The sequence below is a fragment of the Agelaius phoeniceus genome, chromosome 25 (assembly GCF_051311805.1).
Source record: "Agelaius phoeniceus isolate bAgePho1 chromosome 25, bAgePho1.hap1, whole genome shotgun sequence".
Classification (NCBI taxonomy): domain Eukaryota; kingdom Metazoa; phylum Chordata; class Aves; order Passeriformes; family Icteridae; genus Agelaius; species Agelaius phoeniceus.
In genome coordinates, this window is record NC_135289.1 from 6,734 (window position 1) to 23,143 (window position 16,410).

At 50.4% G+C, this 16,410-nt stretch overlaps 2 protein-coding genes across 4 annotated transcripts; both read right to left on the reverse strand.

The window, feature by feature from the left end:
- Positions 1 to 4,226: 4,226 nt before the first annotated feature.
- Positions 4,227 to 13,340, reverse strand: LOC143695694 (uncharacterized). Of its 3 annotated transcripts, XR_013185183.1 has the most exons (17): positions 13,303 to 13,340; positions 13,177 to 13,204; positions 12,922 to 13,089; positions 12,758 to 12,838; positions 11,591 to 12,680; positions 11,471 to 11,512; positions 11,268 to 11,381; positions 11,103 to 11,184; positions 9,928 to 11,025; positions 9,708 to 9,850; positions 8,743 to 8,805; positions 8,625 to 8,666; positions 8,481 to 8,524; positions 8,336 to 8,379; positions 8,214 to 8,254; positions 7,754 to 8,132; positions 4,227 to 6,417 (listed from the first exon to the last, which is right to left on the reverse strand). XR_013185183.1 is itself a non-coding variant. In XM_077190579.1 (6 exons), exons 1-6 carry the CDS (start codon positions 8,888 to 8,890, stop codon positions 8,124 to 8,126), a joined length of 324 nt encoding a protein of 107 aa, XP_077046694.1. In that variant the 5' UTR covers positions 8,891 to 9,664; the 3' UTR covers positions 4,227 to 8,123. The 3 variants fall into 3 exon arrangements, 1 of the variants encoding a protein (XP_077046694.1); XR_013185182.1 differs by having other exon boundaries at positions 4,227 to 8,132; XM_077190579.1 differs by lacking the exons at positions 9,708 to 9,850; positions 9,928 to 11,025; positions 11,103 to 11,184; ... (5 more) ...; positions 13,177 to 13,204; positions 13,303 to 13,340 and having other exon boundaries at positions 4,227 to 8,132; positions 8,625 to 8,662; positions 8,743 to 9,664.
- Positions 13,341 to 14,245: 905 nt separating this feature from the next.
- Positions 14,246 to 15,628, reverse strand: LOC143695705 (uncharacterized). The gene is made up of 5 exons (XM_077190636.1): positions 15,002 to 15,628; positions 14,886 to 14,927; positions 14,624 to 14,791; positions 14,460 to 14,540; positions 14,246 to 14,382 (listed from the first exon to the last, which is right to left on the reverse strand). Exons 1-5 carry the CDS (start codon positions 15,152 to 15,154, stop codon positions 14,320 to 14,322), a joined length of 507 nt encoding a protein of 168 aa, XP_077046751.1. The 5' UTR covers positions 15,155 to 15,628; the 3' UTR covers positions 14,246 to 14,319.
- Positions 15,629 to 16,410: the final 782 nt, after the last annotated feature.

Genomic DNA, 16,410 nt, shown 5'->3' on the forward strand with positions numbered 1-16,410 from the left:
TAACCCTAACCCTAACCCTAACCCTAACCCTAACCCTAACCCTAACCCTAACCCTAACCCTAACCCTAACCCTAACCCTAACCCTAACCCTAACCCTAACCCTAACCCTAACCCTAACCCTAACCCTAACCCTAACCCTAACCCTAACCCTAACCCTAACCCTAACCCTAACCCTAACCCTAACCCTAACCCTAACCCTAACCCTAACCCTAACCCTAACCCTAACCCTAACCCTAACCCTAACCCTAACCCTAACCCTAACCCTAACCCTAACCCTAACCCTAACCCTAACCCTAACCCTAACCCTAACCCTAACCCTAACCCTAACCCTAACCCTAACCCTAACCCTAACCCTAACCCTAACCCTAACCCTAACCCTAACCCTAACCCTAACCCTAACCCTAACCCTAACCCTAACCCTAACCCTAACCCTAACCCTAACCCTAACCCTAACCCTAACCCTAACCCTAACCCTAACCCTAACCCTAACCCTAACCCTAACCCTAACCCTAACCCTAACCCTAACCCTAACCCTAACCCTAACCCTAACCCTAACCCTAACCCTAACCCTAACCCTAACCCTAACCCTAACCCTAACCCTAACCCTAACCCTAACCCTAACCCTAACCCTAACCCTAACCCTAACCCTAACCCTAACCCTAACCCTAACCCTAACCCTAACCCTAACCCTAACCCTAACCCTAACCCTAACCCTAACCCTAACCCTAACCCTAACCCTAACCCTAACCCTAACCCTAACCCTAACCCTAACCCTAACCCTAACCCTAACCCTAACCCTAACCCTAACCCTAACCCTAACCCTAACCCTAACCCTAACCCTAACCCTAACCCTAACCCTAACCCTAACCCTAACCCTAACCCTAACCCTAACCCTAACCCTAACCCTAACCCTAACCCTAACCCTAACCCTAACCCTAACCCTAACCCTAACCCTAACCCTAACCCTAACCCTAACCCTAACCCTAACCCTAACCCTAACCCTAACCCTAACCCTAACCCTAACCCTAACCCTAACCCTAACCCTAACCCTAACCCTAACCCTAACCCTAACCCTAACCCTAACCCTAACCCTAACCCTAACCCTAACCCTAACCCTAACCCTAACCCTAACCCTAACCCTAACCCTAACCCTAACCCTAACCCTAACCCTAACCCTAACCCTAACCCTAACCCTAACCCTAACCCTAACCCTAACCCTAACCCTAACCCTAACCCTAACCCTAACCCGTGGTGACGTCATGATGCGTCATCAAGATGGCGGCCCCCATATGGTCACGTGGTACAGAACCAAGATGGCAGCCCCCATGGGGTCACGTGACCGGGGCCCAAGATGGCGGCGGGCGGGAGTCACGTGACTTGACAGCTGGGATGATGGCGAGTGCTCTGTGACGTCATTTACGGCAAGATGGCGTCCGGTGACGTCATTTACGGCAACGTGGCGGCCGTAGGGGGTGACGTCATTTACGGCAACAAGATGGCGGCCGCGAGGGGGGTCACGTGGTATGGGGGACCAAGATGGCGGCCGTCGTGACGTCATGATGCGTCATCAAGATGGCGGCCCCCATATGGTCACGTGGTACAGAACCAAGATGGCAGCCCCCATGGGGTCACGTGACCGGGGCCCAAGATGGCGGCGGGCGGGAGTCACGTGACTTGACAGCTGGGATGATGGCGAGTGCTCTGTGACGTCATTTACGGCAAGATGGCGTCCGGTGACGTCATTTACGGCAACGTGGCGGCCGTAGGGGGTGACGTCATTTACGGCAACAAGATGGCGGCCGCGAGGGGGGTCACGTGGTATGGGGGACCAAGATGGCGGCCGTCGTGACGTCGTGATGACTCATCAAGATGGCGGCGCCCATATGGTCACGTGGTACGGGATCCAATATGGCCGCGCCCATGGAGTCATGTGACCGGGGACCAAGATGGCGGCCCCTGTGATGTCATCCAAGATGGTGGCGCCCATATGGTCACATGGTGTCGTACAACATGGCGGCGTCCAGAGGGTCACGTGGTATGGCAGCCAAGATGGCGGCCGCCGTTGGTCACGTGACTGGTGGCCAAGATGGCGGCCGCCGGGGATCACGTGACCCGGGAGGCAAGATGGCGGCGAGTGCTCTGTGACGTCATTTACGGCAAAATGGCGGTCGCTGACGTCATTTACGGCAATATGGCGGCCGTAGGGGGTGACGTCATTTACGGCAACAAGATGGCGGCCGCGGGGGCCAAGATGGCGGCCGCGGGGGGTCACGTGGTGCGGGGGGGCAAGATGGCGGCCGCGAGGGGGGGGGTCACGTGGTACGGCGGGCAAGATGGCGGCGGGGCGGGTGACGTCATTTGCGGCAAAATGGCGGCCGCCGGGACCGGGGTTTTTTTGGGGGGTTTCGGGTGGGTTTTGCGCGCTTTTTGCGGGTCAGCTGGGGCCGGAATGGCGTTCCGGTTCGCGTGGGGGCGGTGGCGACGCGCGCGGGGGTCCGGGGGGTGCGGGGTGGGTGGTGTCGTTTCGATCGGGCGACTGGACTGGACGGCTGTGCAGTGGGGTCCTTTCTGGGGTGTGTCGCGCCGGTGACGTCATTGGGTGCGCGCTGCGGGTGCAGTACGCCGCGGCAGACGGCAGGGGGCGCTGTGCATGCAGTACCGGCCGGCGAGCAGCAGGGGGCGCTGTGAGTGCAGTACCGGCCGGCAAGCAGCAGGGGGCGCTGTGCGTGCAGTACCGGCCGGCGAGCAGCAGGTGGCGCTGTGCATGCAGTACCGGCCGGCAGACACCAGGTGGCGCTGTGAGTGCAGTACTCGCGAGTAAACGGCAGGTGGCGCTGTGACTGCACGATATATATGTAAATGGCATGGGGCGGGGTGTGTGGGATGTAGGGGTGGGGGCACCATGGGAGGGGTGTGTATCTGGGTGGGGACTACTCATTACTATTGATTGCTGACAGGTGGGGTCCCTATATACTGTATATAGTAAAAAGAAGAAAAACTATATGTCTGGTGCAGCAGTAGGAAATTTCAGGCTCCCGGGGAGTAAATAGGTTGGTTTTTTAAATTTTTTTTTTTTTTTTTTTTTTTTTACTCCCAGGGAGCCTGAAAGTTTTTACTGCTGCTTTTTTAAACTAAAGCTGGAAAGGAAAACAAAGTTAGAAAGAGAAGAAGACAGAGAGAGAGAGAGAGAGAGAAGGACAGACAAAAGAGAGAAAGAGAGAGGAAAGAGGAAAAGAGAGAGAGAGAGAAGGACAGACAAAAGAGAGAAAGAGAGAGGAAAGAGGAAAAGAGAGAGAGAGAGGAGAGACAAAAAGAGAGAGAGAAGCAGAGAGAAAAGACAGAGAGAAGCAGAGAGAAAAGACAGAGAGAAGCAGAGAGAAAAGACAGAGAGAAGCAGAGAGAAAAGACAGAGAGAAGCAGAGAGAAAAGACAGAGAGAGAAGCAAAAAGAAAAGAGACACAGAGAAGCAGAGAGAAAAGACAAAGAGAGACAAGAAGAAAGAAAAGAGAGAGAGAAGCAGAGAGAAAAGACAGACAGAAGCAGAGAGAAAACACTGAGAAGCAGAGAGAAAAGATGAGAAGCAGAGAGAAAAGACAGAGAGAGAAGCAAGAAGAAAAGAGAGACAGAGGAGCAGAGAGAAAAGACAGAGGAGCAGAGAGAAAACACAAAGAGAGAGAAGCACAGAGAAAAGACAGACAGAGAACCAGAGAGAAAAGGGAGAGAGAAAAGAGTTGGAAAAAAATAGAGGGAGAGAACAGGGACAAAGACAGAAAAAAGAGGAGAGAACAGAGGGAGAAGACACAGAGGGAGAGAGAGAGGGAGAGAGAGAGGGAGAAGAGATAGATAGGAAAAGACAAAGAAGAGACAAGAACACAGAAGAAAAAACATGAAGACAGAGTGAGACAGGAAAAGGAGGGTGGGAGAACTGAAGAAGGACAGGACTTAGAGAGAAAAAGAAAGTGGTTAGGATTAGAGGGAAGGTGAAAACTTAGGAGTGGGCTGAAAAAGGAAAGGACTAAGAGCAAAAAACACAAACCAAGGAAAAGGAGAAGGTGGAGAGAAAAAGAAGCGAGAGGACTGAGATAGACAGTTATAAAAGCAACAGAAACAAAGGGTTAGATATGGATGGAAGTTAAGGGAGAAATAGAACAGTAAAGAGAGGAGCAAAAGGAAGAAATACAGTGGAAAGAAATGACAACACCGCACCAAAAAAAGACAGGAGCCACTGTGGGGATAGGGAAGGGCAGGGGGTACCTTTATTAAGGGTGACTCAACTTTATTAAAAGAATGTTTTCATTTATACATCAACAACATACATGGAAACAGTGTATACAAATGCAAGTGCAGATACAATCCATAGACACACTGTTAAAAATCAAGTTTACATACAGAGCAATACAGGGCAAGGCAGCAGCTAATGCAAGAGCAATACAGAGCAATACAGCAAAATGCAGCAGTTAATGCAAATGCAATACACAGCAATACAGAGCAATACAGACCAATACAGAGCAATACAGCAAAATGCAGCAGTTAATGCAAATGCAATACACAGCAATACAGAGCAATACAGACCAATACAGAGCAATACAGCAAAATGCAGCAGTTAATGCAAATGCAATACACAGCAATACAGAGCAATACAGCAAGATGCAGCAGCTAATGCAAATGCAATACACAGCAATACAGCAAAATGCAGCAGTTAATGCAAAGGCAATACACACCAATACAGAGCAATACAGAGCAATACAACACATACTAACACAAGATGATAACCTTTTTCTATTTTCATTACAGGTTGATTTATTGTCACAGGACACCCAAAACAACAAAAGCACACATGAAACAACACTCATCTACCATTAACACCCCCTTCACAGGACACACAAACTCACCAGCGCTGCCATCACAACTGCTAAATTACACCCCAGTAATCATTGCTCCTCGGGAACATGGTTCCCAGGATCACAAAAAAATCCTCCTGCCTGACGAAAACCCCGGTCCCTGGACGGTCCGCGCCCAAACTTTGGCGATGAACGTCGCCTCGCTGACCGACCGGGACCCGGGAAAAAAAAACCCAGCCGGGGGGAAAAAAAAAAAAACCCCCCGGCTGGGGATTTTTTATTCTAAATTTAAAAATGAGGTGAAAAACCTGAAAGGCAAAACTCATACAAGGTTACAACCCTACAACCCTTCAACACACACACACTACATTGAGCTTACACACACACCCATGCTGACTCACACCTCAAACTCTGTTAACCCTCGGCACAGACTCCCATCCCTCCTCAGGAACCTGGTTCCCAGGAGGCCCCAAAAAATCCTCCTGCCTGACAAAAACCCCGGTCCCTGGACGGTCCGCGCCCAAACTTTGGCGATGAACGTCGCCTCGCTGACCGACCGGGACCCGGGAAAAAAAAACCCAGCCGGGGGGAAAAAAAAAAAAACCCCCCGGCTGGGGATTTTTTATTCTAAATTTAAAAATGAGGTGAAAAACCTGAAAGGCAAAACTCATACAAGGTTACAACCCTACAACCCTTCAACACACACACACTGCATTGAGCTTACACACACACCCATGCTGACTCACACCTCAAACTCTGTTAACCCTCGGCACAGACTCCCATCCCTCCTCAGGAACCTGGTTCCCAGGAGGCCCCAAAAAATCCTCCTGCCTGACAAAAACCCCGGTCCCTGGACGGTCCGCGCCCAAACTTTGGCGATGAACGTCGCCTCGCTGACCGACCGGGACCCGGGAAAAAAAAACCCAGCCGGGGGGAAAAAAAAAAAAACCCCGGCTGGGGATTTTTTATTCTAAATTTAAAAATGAGGTGAAAAACCTGAAAGGCAAAACTCATACAAGGTTACAACCCTACAACCCTTCAACACACACACACTGCCTTCAGCTTACACAGAAACCCATGCTGACTCACACCTCAACCTCTCTGCTAATCCTCAGCACGCACTCACGCCCCCCCTCAGGAACGTGGTTCCCGGGAGCCTCCTAAAAATCCTCCTGCCTGATGAAAACCCCGGTCCCTGGACGGTCCGCGCCCAAACTTTGGCGATGAACGTCGCCTCTCAGACCGACCGGGACCGAGGAAAAAAAAACCCAGCCGGGGGGGAAAAAAAAAAACCCCCCGGCTGGGGATTTTTTATTCTAAATTTAAAAATTAATTAAAAAACCTGAAAAGCAAAAGTCACATACACAAGGTTAAAACTAGTCAGCATGTGCTCACACACACACAGACGAGTGGACACAGACAGACACAGTCATGTGCTCTCACACACTCTTCCCGCTTTTACAGGCTCGCTGTGGCCCTTAGTCGAGACGCTGAAGAACGTGCTTCGACGCGTCTTCTGGCTGCTGCTCCTTGACGTCAAATGGTAGAATCTGGGGAAATCGGTAGCCTCGAGGACCTATGAGACGATAGGAAGTGGTCAACGAGTGGCTGACAGCTAGGAATTGTCCCCGCTCTGGACCAATAAATTTTCTACCCAAAACCCCATTAAAGACAGATGAACAGTAAAGTTTTTACAACTGTTCTACCTAACTATGACTACATGCCAGGGCAGGGCAGCTCCAATCATAAGTGGTATAAGTACATACAATATAAGCCAACGCATACAGTGCAAGTATACATACAGTGTAAGTACACACAATATAAGCCAATATGAGTACACGCAATATAAGCATATACAATATAAGCCAACATAGGTACACGCAATATAAGCATATACAATATAAGCAGATACAATATAAGCCAACAAAGGTACACACAATATAAGCACATACAATATAAGCCGACACAGGTACACGCAATATAAGCATATACAATATAAGCACATACAATATAAGCCAACAAAGGTACACGCAATATAAGCACATACAATATAAGCACATACAATATAAGCCAACAAAGGTACACGCAATATAAGCACATACAATATAAGCCAACAAAGGTACACGCAATATAAGCACATACAATATAAGCACATACAATATAAGCCAACAAAGGTACACGCAATATAAGCACATACAATATAAGCCAACAAAGGTACACGCAATATAAGCACATACAATATAAGCCAACAAAGGTACACGCAATATAAGCCAACACTTGAGATAACTCTGTGGAAGATTAATTGTTGGGCCCCATACTCTTTGAGAAGATGGAACCTACAGAACAACTGCAGTCACTTGAGGAGGGTGTAAGATGCTCCCTCTAGAAGTCCAAGATAATAGCATGGAAAAAAAAGCACTACCAAAGCTGGTAGTGAGAAGGAAGATGGATGAGAAAATCTTGTGTAATCCTTCCTGTCTCAAAGAGTAAAAATGTAAAGATGCCAGAATAAGCTATATCTGGGAAGGAATGTGAGTAAAATACTGCCTATATGGCACAAAATAGTGCCTGTAAAGCGTCAAGACGTAACAAAGGCCTATGACACGGAAGACAATAGACACAGACTACATAACACGGACACGGATGACACAACATAGACACGGATGGCGTAACACAGAGACAAGAGTAAACTGCCTAGCACTTTTAACTTATGGACCCGAGATTCCTAGCACAAGATGAGCCAGTGGCTGATGATGCCAAAGGAAAGAAAGCCCTATGACGATGGCACGTGATGATGAAATGGAACTCATTAAAAGAAGTTAGTGCCACAGTAGTTAAGAGGATGCTCGAGAGGCTCGGCGAGCCTAGAGAAGGAAGCCGACTGCCGGGTGACCGTGGCCGTAGCTCTGGACCTGAAGGCGAGCTCCTCGGGGGAAAGATCCGTGATGACGTCGAGTCGAGGAAGGCGGACGACGCAAAGTTCCCGAGAATGTGGAGATGGGTTGGAACTGCCCTGCCCGGCAAAGGCTCTGGTCAGGCTGAGGAGAAACCCTCTCCCTTTACTTCCAGAAAGCCTGTCCCGCTACAGACCTCTCCCCTAAGCTGACATCTGATTGCCTCCTGTGAGAGTAAAGGTTTTTCCCCTTCTCCCGGCCACAGGCCCCGACACTTAGCTTTTGGAAGAGGAGCGGACAAAATCCATCCTCGGTCACACGTGGAGGTTGAGATGTTCTCCACATGTGCTTCGGTGCCGTCGTTTCCAAGCTTTGGCTGAGAGCCTCCTCAGGGTACCTAAGACAAAACAGAAAAGGTGACTATTGCCCTCAACAACAGTAATCCCTGGGACTCCTCCGCACCCCTGCCCCGGCTCACCTCAAATCTTGATTTGACTCCAGAGGCTGCCCAGAAGATACCTGCAAAGAGAAAAGGTACATGCTTAGCATGCTGCTGCATAACATTCACCTATGAGTCAGCCTGCCTAAATGCCGACTCACCTGCCCTCCTCTGTTCCTTGGCGTGCCTAGGGCAGCGACAGCACCTGCAATGAAACAAAGCAGAGAAGCATGCTGAGATACTGTGAAAACACAACCTCCCAAATCTGACAAGTATGCCACACCGATACCTTAAGCTCGCACCCACCTGGCACGGATATGCTCGGCTAGGATAGATTGCAAGCGGACCACCTAAAATAAAAAAAAAAAAAAAAAAAAAAGAGATGCTTAAAGCTGCACCAGAAACTGAGACCTCAGCAACAATTGCTTCTGTACGCTAGTCAATGCTCACCTCGCCCACTTGGCCTTGACTGCTGCTCTCGGCCTTGACTTCCTAAAAAGAGAGACAAAGAACAATGCTGTAACAGCCACCATTTATGCTTCCTCTACAGAAACAAATAGTGCCTCACCTGCTTTGGGGAATCCCCTCACCCGGGATGGGGCCCTGTGGCACGGATTTAATCCATCTGAATCTGAAAAAAAAGTTAGGACAAGAGTTAAACTGTTGCAGGATAACTTAAGAGCTCCAGATATCTTGTGTCCATCTACAAATCCCATCTAGAGTCCAACTACACCCCACATTACAAACTTCAAGTCCCCGGGACTTCTCCTATTGCACCGGGCTACGCGGCAGGGCAGAGCAGCTCCGGCACAAATGTGTGTGCAGACACCCGTGACACGGGACGGGACGTGACAGACAACGGGGACGCGACATGGACAGAAATCTCCTGGCAAGGAAAATGGCTGCGAGGACTGAGGGAATGCAAAAGGAGATGACTGAGGTGAAACTGATGGTGGGCTGATGAGGCTCAGAGAACCCTGGAGGAAAAAGATGCTAACTGAATGATTTATTCCAAGAACTGCAAAGACGGATGCCCAAGAATCCTACGGTCAGAAGCCTCTACCTGCCCTCACATTCTTTCAAGTCCTAGTCCGCCATAATGGATCCTGGCGGGGTATAGCTGTCCGTACAGCTCAGAACAAGACCTGAAGAGACAGCTGACTGGATGCTTATAAAAAGAGATGAGAGTCTGATGCCTGTCTGAGCTCCCGAGTCAAAAGTTTTATGGCCTGGGTGCCGGGCCAAGGAACGCTGAGAGCACAGATGCTAAGACTGGTGCCAAGGTTTCTGGTGGGTCCCTCAAAGGGCTAAGATAAAAGACATGAGACACCCAAACAAGACATAATGCACAAAAGACAAGTGACACAATACACACCAGGACTGCTCTGCCCTGCTCACCTCAGCACTGTGATCCAAAGTGAGACTTTGCTTTTAGGGGGCCTAAGGGGCCACTTCTTGGCTACCCTCATCTCCAGAGCCAACTCAAAACCTCCCCCCGCCCCCCCCCCCACCCCAGGAGTGCAGACCCAGCACCTTGCTTTCATCCCCTCTGTGGGTCGTGGCCCTCTACTTATCTCTCGGACATCTGGGGATGCCGGTCCGTGTCAGGTGTGAAGAAAGGCTGCCTCGCCGGCTGGGAAGTTCCTGCTGTCACTGGGCTGTTGTCTCTTAGACAGCTATATTAAAGAAAACCAAACATCAACGCCTGACCTTGGCAGCCCATCGGCCAAAAGCACACAAGTCTGCTACTCACCCTTCTCCTAAGAAGGCCTGGCACCTCCTAACCGTAACCCTCTGCCACAGGTGTAATGCATTTGCACCTGAAAGAAAGTTAGAACATATGTCAAACACATGCACGATAACTCAAAAGCTACAAACACCTTAGGTCAATATAGGAATAGCATCTAGAGTCCAAGTACAGCCCACATGACAACTTTCAACTCCCCGGGGCTTCTCCTATTACACCAGGCTATGTGGCAGGGCAGAGCAGCTCCGGCACAAATGTGTGCAGACACCCGTGACACGGGATAGACAGGACACGACAAACAATGGGCACAAGACACGGACAGAAATCTCTAGGCAAGAAGGATGACTGAGAAGATGCCAAATGAGATGACCGAGGTAAGACAGACCGATGGCGAGCTGATAAGGCTCAGAGTGCCCTGGAGAAGGAAGATGCTAAATTGAATGTTTTAGTCCAAGAACTGCAAAGATGAATGCACAGGAGCCCTACGGTCAGAAGCCTCTACCTGCCCTCACATTCTTACAAGTCCTAATCCACCATAATAGAACCTTGCAGGGTGCAGCTGTCCATACAGCTCAGAACAAGACCTGAAAATGCATTTGACTGGATGCTTACAAAGAGTTGCAATTCTGATGCCTGGCTGAGCTCCCGAGTCAAAAGTTTTATGGCCTGGGTGCCGGGCCAAAGAAACGTGGAGATCGTGGCTGCTAAGAATACTGCTGAGGTTTCTGATAGGCCCCTCAAAGGGCTAAGATAAAAGACATGAGACACCCAAACAAGACATAATGCACAAAAGACAAGTCACAATACACACCAGGACTGCTCTGCCCTGCTCACCTCAGCACTGTGATCCAAAGTGAGACTTTGCTTTTAGGCGGCCTAAAGGGCCACTTCTTGGCTACCCTCATCTCCAGAGCCAACTCAAGACCTCCCCTCCCCGACCCCAGGAGTCCTGACCCAGCACCTTTCTTTCATCCCCTCTGTGGGTCGTAGCCCTCTACTTATCTCTTGGACATCTGGGGATGCCGGTCCGTGTCAGGTGCGAAGAAAGGCCGCCTCACCGGCTGGGAAGTTCCTGCTGTCACTGGGCTGTTGTCTCTTAGACAGCTATATTAAAGAAAACCAAACATCAGTGCCCGATCTTGGCAGCCCATCGGCCAAAACCCCACAAGTCTGCTACTCACCCTTCTCCTAAGAACGCTCAGCTGCTTGGGCCGCACGCTTCGGGCACGCTCAGAGGCCAACGCCCGTCCTGGGGGGGTACGCCTGGATTAAGAGGACAGGAGGTGATGTGGCGTTGCTGAAACCTGAGTGGACCCTCGGTCCTCCTCCCTACTTCCCTGACTCACCGCAACTCCTCGGCGGTTCCTGACTGCTACCCGGAAGACGGGGCTCGTCAGGGTGGAAAATTCGGTCCGTCGGCCGGTTGGGGATGGGAGCTTGGCGTGCTCCGAGTGGATTGCCTAAGGCACAAAAATGAGAATGGAGACTTAGACTTGCCCCCTGAGAATTCAGACCTCAGCAACAAGAAAGGCTACTGCTCACTGCTCACCTTGCTCTCTTGAACTTGACTTCTGGGATCCAGCTATACTTCCTAAAAATAAAGACAAAAACCAGCGCTGTAACAGGGTCACACTTGACACTCCCCCTGCACAGACAAATGGTGACTGACCTGCTTGTGGGAACCCCCTCACCCAGGATGGGGGGCTCTGCCATGGATGCAATGCATCTGCACCTGAAAGAAAGTTAGAACATTTGTCAAACACATGCACGATAACTCAAAAGCTACAAACACCTTAGGTCAATATAGGAATAGCATCTAGAGTCCAAGTACAGCCCACATGACAACTTTCAACTCCCCGGGGCTTCTCCTATTACACCAGGCTATGTGGCAGGGCAGAGCAGCTCCGGCACAAATGTGTGCAGACACCCGTGACACGGGACAGACAGGACATAACAAACAATGGGCACAAGACACGGACAGAAATCTCTAGGCAAGAAGGATGACTGCAAGGACCGAGAAGATGCCAAATGAGATGACTGAGGTGAGACCGATGGTGAGCTGACGAGGCTCAGAAAACACTGAAGGAAGAAGATGCTAACTGAATGATTTATTCCAAGAACTGAAAAAATGGATGCCCGAGAATCATACAGCCAGAAGCTTCTACCTGCCCTCACATTCTTTCAAGTCCAAGTCCGCCTTAATGGATCCTGGCGGGACATAGCTGTCCATACAGCTCAGAACAAGACCTGAAAAGACAGCTGACCGGATGCTTCTAAAGAGAGAAGAGGGTGTGATGCCTGTCTGAGCTCCTGAGTTGAAAGTTCTATGGCATTGGTGCCAGGCCAAGGAATGCAGAGATCACAGATGCTAACAATGATGCCAGGGTTTCTGACAGGCCCCTCCAAGGCCTAAGGTAAAAGACATGACATATGCAAACAACACATAATGCACAAAAGACAAGTGACACGATACACACCAGGACTGCTCTGCCCTGTGCACCTCAGCACTGTGATCAAAAGTCAGGTTTTCCTTTTATGGGGCCTAAGGGGCCGCTTCATGGACACCCCCCACCTCCAAAGCGGACTCAAAAACCCCTCCCAGTAATTCCCAAACCAGCACCCTGCTTTCATCCCCTCTGTGGGTCATGGCCCTCTACTTATCTCTCACACAACTGGGGATGCCGGTCTCGGGTGCGAAGAAAGGCCGCCTCGCCGGCTGGGAAGTTCCTGCTGTCACTGGGCTGTTGTCTCTTAGACAGCTATATTAAAGAAAACCAAACATCAGTGCCCGATCTTGGCAGCCCATCGGCCAAAACCCCACAAGTCTGCTACTCACCCTTCTCCTAAGAACGCTCAGCTGCTCGGGCCGCACACTTCGGGCACGCTCGGAGACCGAAGCCGTCGTCACAGGGGGTGTCTGGGTTAAGAGGAGATGAGGTGATTTGGCATGGCTGAAACCTGAGTGGACCCTCGCTCCTCTTCCCTACTTGCCCTACTCACCGCAACTCCTTGGCAGCTGCTGAAGGCCACCTGGATGGCACCTTTAAATAGAAGAGTTCAGGGTTTCATCACCAGGTCCTGTAATGCATCCACAGGGCTCACACGTGCAGGGAACCCGGTACATCGGCCGGCGGGTGACGGGGGCTTGGCAGGCTCAGAGTGGATTGCCTAAAGCACAAAAAAGAGAATGGAAGCTTAGAGCAGCACCAGAAACTGAGACTGGAGCAATAACAGCTACTTCTCTCCACTGCTCACCTTGACTGCTGGTATCCAGACTTAGTTCCTAAAAAGAAAGACAAAGGACAGAGCTGTAAGAGTCACCACGTACACTTCTGCTGCAGAGAAAAATGGTGCCTCACCTGCTCGGGGGAAACCACTCACCCGGGATGGGGCCCTGTGGCACTGATTTAATCCATCTGAATCTGAAAAAAAAGTTAGGACAAGAGTTAAACTGTTGCAGGATAACTTAAGAGCTCCAGATATCTTGTGTCCATCTACAAATCCCATCTAGAGTCCAACTACACCCCACATTACAAACTTCAAGTCCCCGGGACTTCTCCTATTGCACCGGGCTACGCGGCAGGGCAGAGCAGCTCCGGCACAAATGTGTGTGCAGACACCCGTGACACGGGACGGGACGTGACAGACAACGGGGACGCGACATGGACAGAAATCTCCTGGCAAGGAAAATGGCTGCAAGGACTGAGGGAATGCAAAAGGAGATGACCGAGGGGAGACCGATGGTGGGCTGATGAGGCTCAGAGAAACCTGGAGGAAAAAGATGCTAACTGAATGATTTATTCCAAGAACTGCAAAGATGGATGCCCAAGAATCATACAGCCAGAAGCCTCTACCTGCCCTCATGTTCCTTCGAGTCCTAGTCCCCCATAATGGATCCTGGCGGGGCAGAGCCATCCGTACAGCTCAGAACAAGACCTGAAAAGACAGCTGACCGGATGCTTCTAAAGAGAGAAGAGAGTCTGATGCCTGAGCTCCTGAGTTGAAAGTTCTATGGCATTGGTGCCAGGCCAAGGAATGCAGAGATCACAGATGCTAACAATGATGCCAGGGTTTCTGACAGGCCCCTCCAAGGCCTAAGGTAAAAGACATGACATATCCAAACACACATAATACACAAAAGACAAGTGACACGATACACACCGGGACTGCTCTGCCCTGCACACCTCAGCACTGTGCTGAAAAGTCAGGCTTTCCTTTTATGGAGCCTAAGGGTGTTCACTTCATGGACACCCCCATCTCCAAAGGAGACTCAAAAACCCCTCCCGGCGGGTCCCTACCCTGCACCCCGCTTTCATCCCCTCTGTGGGTTGTAGCCCTCTACTTATCTCTCGGACATCTGGGGATGCCGGTCCGTGTCAGGTGTGAAGGAAGGCCGCCTCAACATCTGGGAAGTTCCTGCTGGCACTGTTGTTCAACAGCTTCCTGTTGTTTCTTAGTCAGCTACATGAAAGAAATCCAAATATCAATGCATGATCTCTGCAGCACACTGGCCAAAACCCAACAATTCTGCTACTCACCGTTCTCCTAATAATGCCCGGCTCCTGGGGCCGCACCCTTTGGCCGCGCTCCGAGATTGATGGAGTTGTCACCGGGTAAGCCTGGTGTAAGAGGAGACGAGGTCATGTGGCATTGCTGAAACCTGAGCAGACCCTTGCTCCTCCTCCCTACTTCCCCGACTCACCGTGACTCCTCGGCCAGTGCCCAAGGCTACCCTGGTGACACCTTTAAACAGAAAAGGCAGAGGCTTCATCAACGAGTCCCGTGATTCTTCCGCAGGGCTCGAGAGAGCGGCACACCCGGTGCGTCGGCCGGTTGGTGACTGGGGCTCGGCGTACTCCGAGTGGATTGCCTAAAGCGCAGAAACGGGAACAGATGCTTAGAGTTGCACCGGAAAGCGAGACTGGAGCAATAACAACTGCTTCTGTACGCTACTCAATGCTCACCTTGCCCACCTCATTTTGACTGCCGATATCCAGCTTTACCTCCTAAAAAGGAAAAGAACAGTGCTGTAACAGAGTCACACTTTACACTCCCCCTGCAGAGACAAACAGTGCCTGACCTGCTCGGGGGAAACCTCCTTACTCGGGATGGGTGGATGGATTTTGCCCTGGATTTTATCCTTCTGCGTCTGAAAGAAAGTGAGGACAAAAGTCAAAGGGCTGCAGGATAATTTCACAGCTCCAAACATCTTCTGTCTATCTAGGAATATCATCTAGAGTCTGGCAACACCCCACAAACTGCAAGTCCCTGGGACTTGTCCTATTGCAGCAGGCTATGCGGCAGGGCAGGGCAGAGCAGCTCCGGCACAAATATGTGCGGACACCTGTGACACGGAACATGACAAACAGGGGGACAACAAACACAAGACAGCATGCTTGTGGTGAGGGTCTCGAGGGGGAAAAGGCAAAAGGGACCCCAAAGACACACTAGGTAACACGGTACACCGGACAACACGACGTGGACCGGAACTGTTCTGCGCTGCCCGCCTGAAAGCTGCCATCAAAAGTAGAACCTCTCCCTTTAGCTGTCCTAAGAGGCCCCTTGGAGAAGATTACTTTTCCCTCTGCTAATTTTTAAATCTGTCCCAGGAACTCCCAACCCACTACTCTCCCATCATCCCATCTCCAGGCCGTGGCCCTGACTTATCTTTTGGATGATCGGTGATGTGGGTCCGCGTTGCACCTGAAATGAGTCTGCCTCGGAGGGCCCCGTGACAGCCTGTTAGCCTCTCGGTCAGCTACAATAAAGAAAAACAAAACCAAAGTATAACTACAGAGTTATGTGGGGCAAATCCCGGCAAGTCAGCTACTTGCCCTCTCCTGAGTGTGCCTGGCTCCTTCAGGCTCCAGCTTCATCCTGATCCCGAGGCTGTGGCCATTATTATGAGTGGCACCTGGGTAAGAGAAAGGCAAAGTTAAATGGCATTCCTGTGAGTGCAGTGGATGACCTTGTGTGCTGTAAGACATGTGAATGCCTCTGCTACGCTTCTGAAAAGCCTTGGGGTGGGGGCTCAAATAAACACCCTTTCTCACCCTGCTGCCTTCAAAACCACCCCCCAACAATAACTCCTAACTGGATACCTGCTCACCCTCCCTCTCCTAGTCACAATCCTCAACTCACGTGAAGCCTCAATCTCAAACATCATCTTTGACACTGGGCAGATCCCTCTTGTGACATGATGAATCTGCTGAAAAGTGTTGTAGTTGACACAACATGGAGCCTCTGGAAGCTGCACTACTCCTAAAAAAAATACAAAACAAAATACAAACAAAACCAGAAATTACAAATGCACTTTACCACCCCTAAACACAAACCCCAAAATTATGAACTTAAATACTCCCTGTATTCTATGCTGTTTTCTTCACAGTATCTTCAAAGCTGCTGTTGCTTTAGGTGCCCAGAAACACCTACTGAAAACAAGCTGAGATAAGCTAAAAGAGCCTCTTCTCTGAAATGAGAGGAAAACTC

Bases quoted from the DNA above. Each gene is read 5' to 3' on its own strand.
- LOC143695694 (XM_077190579.1), bottom strand. From the start codon at position 8,890: ATGGGATTTGTAGATGGACACAAGATATCTGGAGCTCTTAAGTTATCC. The intron at 8,663-8,742 runs GTGAGGCACTAT...CTTTTTAGGAAG, and splicing joins GAGGGGATTCCCCAAAGCAG to TCAAGGCCGAGAGCAGCAGT. The intron at 8,380-8,480 runs GTGGGTGCGAGC...GTTTCATTGCAG, and splicing joins GCCGAGCATATCCGTGCCAG to GTGCTGTCGCTGCCCTAGGC.
- LOC143695705 (XM_077190636.1), bottom strand. From the start codon at position 15,154: ATGATATTCCTAGATAGACAGAAGATGTTTGGAGCTGTGAAATTATCC. The intron at 14,928-15,001 runs GTCAGGCACTGT...TTTCCTTTTTAG, and splicing joins AGGAGGTTTCCCCCGAGCAG to GAGGTAAAGCTGGATATCGG. The intron at 14,383-14,459 runs GTGAGTAGCAGA...TCTTTCATGTAG, and splicing joins CGGGCATTATTAGGAGAACG to CTGACTAAGAAACAACAGGA.